Source organism: Eupeodes corollae, chromosome 1 (assembly GCF_945859685.1).
Source record: "Eupeodes corollae chromosome 1, idEupCoro1.1, whole genome shotgun sequence".
Lineage (NCBI taxonomy): Eukaryota > Metazoa > Arthropoda > Insecta > Diptera > Syrphidae > Eupeodes > Eupeodes corollae.
In genome coordinates, this window is record NC_079147.1 from 268,996,582 (window position 1) to 269,001,245 (window position 4,664).

The 4,664-nt window shown below is 32.3% G+C and overlaps 1 protein-coding gene across 1 annotated transcript; it reads right to left on the reverse strand.

The window, feature by feature from the left end:
- Positions 1 to 919: 919 nt before the first annotated feature.
- LOC129939304 (alpha- and gamma-adaptin-binding protein p34) lies at positions 920 to 2,287 on the reverse strand. Its single transcript, XM_056047276.1, has 4 exons — positions 2,025 to 2,287; positions 1,754 to 1,959; positions 1,413 to 1,692; positions 920 to 1,356 (listed from the first exon to the last, which is right to left on the reverse strand). Exons 1-4 carry the CDS (start codon positions 2,089 to 2,091, stop codon positions 1,052 to 1,054), a joined length of 858 nt encoding a protein of 285 aa, XP_055903251.1. The 5' UTR covers positions 2,092 to 2,287; the 3' UTR covers positions 920 to 1,051.
- Between the last annotated feature and the right edge of the window lie 2,377 nt (positions 2,288 to 4,664).

The window sequence follows — 4,664 nt, forward strand, 5'->3', positions numbered from 1 at the left end:
GGAAGCAAGTTCCTACTTTTTGGAAATCCACACGGAATTCTTTCTCCTTGGGAACAAATTTTGCCAACATTAAAATAATAAAGTTATTCTCGAACATAGTTTTGGAATGATTTGACAGTTGGTTCTTAGTGAAAAAATGTTTCGTTTTCGTCCTAGACCTAATTCTTAATTAAAAATGCAAAGAATATCCTTTTTATTATATATGAAATACAACGAGAACAACGAAGTGAACAAAGATTTATAAAGAAATTTTAAGTAAACGTTTTTGGAACTCGAGCTTTGCTTTAACTATCTGCGTTCTTATCGCTTCCATTTCAAGGATGTGCCTTGAGGTTTTATCCAACATCTTCTTCTGAATTTCACTAATTTTGTCATTGGACCTTGTATGTTTTCCTGAAATGGTATTCCATTTATTCATAGTCTCAACTGCCTCTTCAACCCTATTGCAAAGTTCTTTTTGGTTTCAATTTCTCGTTCCAAAGCGACGTCAAAAGTTAGCCTTTTTCTGGCTTTTTTGTAGGACGAGGAGTTGAAGTACTGTTTTCAATGTTCAGCTGGGAGACTAAAAGTTAAAGCGTCTGGGCATTTTTCCACCGATTCTTCTAAGGCAAAATTTGTATTATCGTTTCCTCCAACGCACTAAATTTATACTCCTTTTTTGGGGCCTCCACCGATTCTTTCTTAAACCGCACATCGAGAATGTGTAATGCTTTAGCCAACTCTCTTTTTCCCTCTATTTCGATGTTCAGAACTCCAAAACCAATATGACCAGGTATCTGCTTTTAAATCCTTCCACATTTTCCTAACGCTTGCACTGTGTTAAAATATAAACAATATATAAAGGGTTCTAATAACCCCTCGAGTGCCTCTGAGTTATAAAGAAAAAAATCGTAAAAAATATGTGTTTAAATTTATGTAACTGTTTTTTTTTATTATTTTAGAATAATTTACAGTTCTTTTATTTTTAATTCACTAAACAAATATATTTTATGGTTATTATTTATTCTAACAGTTTAACAGTTTGTTTTTTCTTAAAGCATTGAGATTAAGACTATTTACTGCTGCCATTAACGTCAATATATTTGACATCATTTTCGTTGGCTTCTTTATCATCATCGTCATCTTCATCACCGACTCCTTCTTCATTCATCATTCGAACAAATTCCTCAGCCAGCTTTTCAGCGTGGTCAAGCACTTGGTCTCTGGACCATGTTGCAGTTTCTGTTCGAAAAGATTGAACTTGTGATAGAAGATTCTCAAATATTTCCAATTGGGCTTCGACTGAATTCTCATCTGAACTTGTCTCGGCGGTTGTGGGCGATGCAAGGCCAATTGTTTTCAAGAAGTTTTTGTTTGCTAAAAGAAGTAGGTTAAGTTATTTTAAAACGATAAAGCCATTTGAAATCACTAACCACCCGAACTAACATCGATATTAGACCAAACAAAACTCCTTAACGCTTGTTGCACTTCATCGTAGCCCAACGGATCATTGGGGTCATCCTCTTCGTCTTCTTCTCTAGATCTTTCCAGCTCTATCACATCAAACAGCAGGTTGGATCCTTGTTTGGCTTCTTTGTAGGTTATACCTTCATTTGAATCATCATAAAGTCGATCACAGAGCAGGATACCCAATTCGATTTGGTGGGCTTTAACGAAATCAGCATAGAAACCAATTCTCTTAGAGAATCCCCGCTGCAAGAATTTTGCATAAATCTGAAGGTTATTTACTTCTTATTACGATCCTCAAACTTACATTTCCCGAGTCGAAGTAGATTAAAAAGGCTTCTACACTTTCAATGATTTCCGCAGGCACTTGGTCAAGTTCGGTTTCGAGTGGAAGCAGCAATAAGTTTGTTTTGTAATATTTTGTAGTCAAATGATATTTGTATGCTTTGAAATTGAGTGGTGTTCCGACGTCAATGGAAACATGATCCTCTTTTTCATCAATTTTACGAATTTCTTGAACATATAAAATGATTTGCAGAATGTTTGGAATTCAGATAAGAGTTTGTTTTCTTACTCACTGTTTATTATTTCCAATGGAGAAACCTTTCCTTCGGATGCAATCAGTACGATTGGTGACTCAATCATGATGGAGGGTTATTTCGGAATGTTTTATTTGGAAACAAAATTCTGTCAACTGGATGCAAAACACTTAAGAAAAATTACAAAACAATAAAACAGTTTTAGTTTTTAATTATTTTTTAATTGGGACAAAGAAAAATACGGAGTTGTTAAGAGTTTTTACAGTTTTATTTTGTGTTTTGACATTTAACTTTAGGGATGTTTGTTTTGTGTTTTTATTTTCTAAAATGACAGATGTCACATTATGAAAGAGTTCGGAAATGTTTTTTTCTTGGGTCGAATACGCATGCGGTAAGATTATGATTGCATTCAGTTAAGAAAATTTCTAACATAACATACAAATGAAAATTACTGTCCTTATTCTCAATGAACTATAATTTTCTATTTAAGAAAATGTTTACCATGGCTCTTTGAGTTTGTTTAAAATTTGAAACAGATGATGATGACGTCAATGTTTTGAAAGGTTCTGTAGAAAGTCGAGAATTTGTATTTATGTTTACTAAAGGTAGAGCCATGTCCAATTGGACTGGTTTTAAATGACTCTGAGTCAATTGGCTCGGCCGTGTATGTCCAGCTTTAATATTTAAATCTTAAATTAATAGCTTATTACAAAAAAGAAGTAATTAACTACTCTCGATATTATTTGTTAATATCCTTGTAATAATTTTTATATTTTCATTGTTTGTTTGTATTATATGGTACATTATATTGTCATTGTTGTTGTAGGGAACGATTAATGAGGTATGGAAGATTCTGAATACCAAAAATTTTGAATTGCAAACAAAACAGCTAGAATGTATTCGAGGACTTCCCTCAGGTTCATTGGTAGGATGTGACTTAACCAACTTGTTTTTAATTCAACTATTGTCTTGTACCGTTGCAAATGTTTTAGAGTAAAGTGTAGCATTTTGACCATGCAAGAAATCACATAAGAAGTCTTTTAAGCTCCTGAATCAGAATCTTACTTTACAGCGAAATAAAGCATAGAGAACCCTCGTGCCTTTCCGAAAAAATTAACTTTTCTTCTTATCATCTTGATCACCAGGAAAACCGTATTTTATAAGATCTTGAAAAATCTCCAAATAGATGTCATCGAATTTGTTTTTTTTTTTGTTTGTATTTTAAAATGTATTGGTCAAGGTTAGCCTTTAAAACAGCTAATTTAAATTATGGTTTCTCCAAATTTTAGTCTAAATTAAAGTCAGTGCCTTGATGCATTAAAAACTAAGCCGCTTTAAGAGATGTAAGGAAAGGTTTGATATTTAAATATTGCATATCTTAAAGTAATTCATTAAAAAGCAGCTACAAAATATCATTTTTGATTTTTCGCAATCGCAACATTCATTTTTTCCTTCATGTTCAGTTGTCAAAATATTCATCGTTTATTTAATCTGTCAGAATTGATACATTTCAAGTTGGGCAACGTTCGCTTTTAATTCTAGGGTGTGTTTGTACTTTTGATATGATTTTTTTTGGGTATTAACGAAAATTTTCATAAAATTTTCATATAAAATACTTAATTTACACAGTTGTTACTGATAAACAGTTAATTTTCTGAAATAATTGCATTTATCTATCAATTTTTGAAGAATTTTTTTTTTAATTTCTGATTTCACTTTATATTGATTCTATTAATTGAGCATTCCAACTAACCATGCTTAATGGCTTTTCACACCAAACCAGGTTTTCGGCAAAAAGTTTTCGAAAACTCGAAAATCGTTCACACCGTACACATTTACATTTGACATTAAAATTTGTTTAACACCGGCTGTCAAATTTTGTATTGATGAAAAAATGTATCAGTAAAAAGTTTTGTTCTTCTCAAATTATTGGTGAAAATAAAATGAATTCTATCCAATTCCAATTGATTTTAACCCAAGACTTGCTCGTCTAGAAAATGTGTTTCAACTGAAGTTCTGGGGACGGATGGAATGGGCTCACAACATGAACCAACAAGAACTACAAGCTCGCTTGGCTGCAACTATCCTCTTATTTCATTTCAACCGGTCCTAACAAATCACTAATTTACAAGCTAATTGTCTAGAAAATATATCATAGAATCAACAACAAACAAGAGTGCTTTGTATAGTGTTGCCATACACTAGTTGTTAAATACGGTGATACTAGTATTGTCCATATTTAAACTTTTCGCACTTTTTGTGCAACTTTTAATCATTTTTTTTCTTTTTTTTAATATAAAATACTAAATAAATCCCCTGAAGAAGCTGGAAAACAACTGGCAAAAAGTAGGGTAAAACCAAGATGGATTACTTTTATTTTATTATTAATCGCATCCAACTAATTGATTGATCATCAAAGCTCAAGAAACACAAAAATTCTAACAAACAAAACTATTACAGTAAACATTTATTTTATAATACATTTTCTTCTTCTTTCACAACGAAGTTAATCCATAATACTGAGCTTATGACTATTGCTTCTGTTATCCAAATGTGCTTTCAGAATCGTCATATATTGTGGCCGTCCGAGCAACTTATAGACGAGTTTGAAAAGATTCTGAACGATTTCGTGTTTGTCCTTATGGCCGGAGCAGAAAAGGTCAATTCCTAGTTCCAGAT

Excerpts from the sequence above, each read along its gene's own strand:
- LOC129939304 (XM_056047276.1), bottom strand. The coding sequence starts at position 2,091 with ATGATTGAGTCACCAATCGTACTGATTGCATCCGAAGGAAAGGTTTCT. Across the intron at positions 1,960-2,024 it reads TCCATTGGAAATAATAAACA|AAATTCGTAAAATTGATGAA; the intron begins GTGAGTAAGAAA and ends TATATGTTCAAG. Across the intron at positions 1,357-1,412 it reads TATCGATGTTAGTTCGGGTG|CAAACAAAAACTTCTTGAAA; the intron begins GTTAGTGATTTC and ends TACTTCTTTTAG.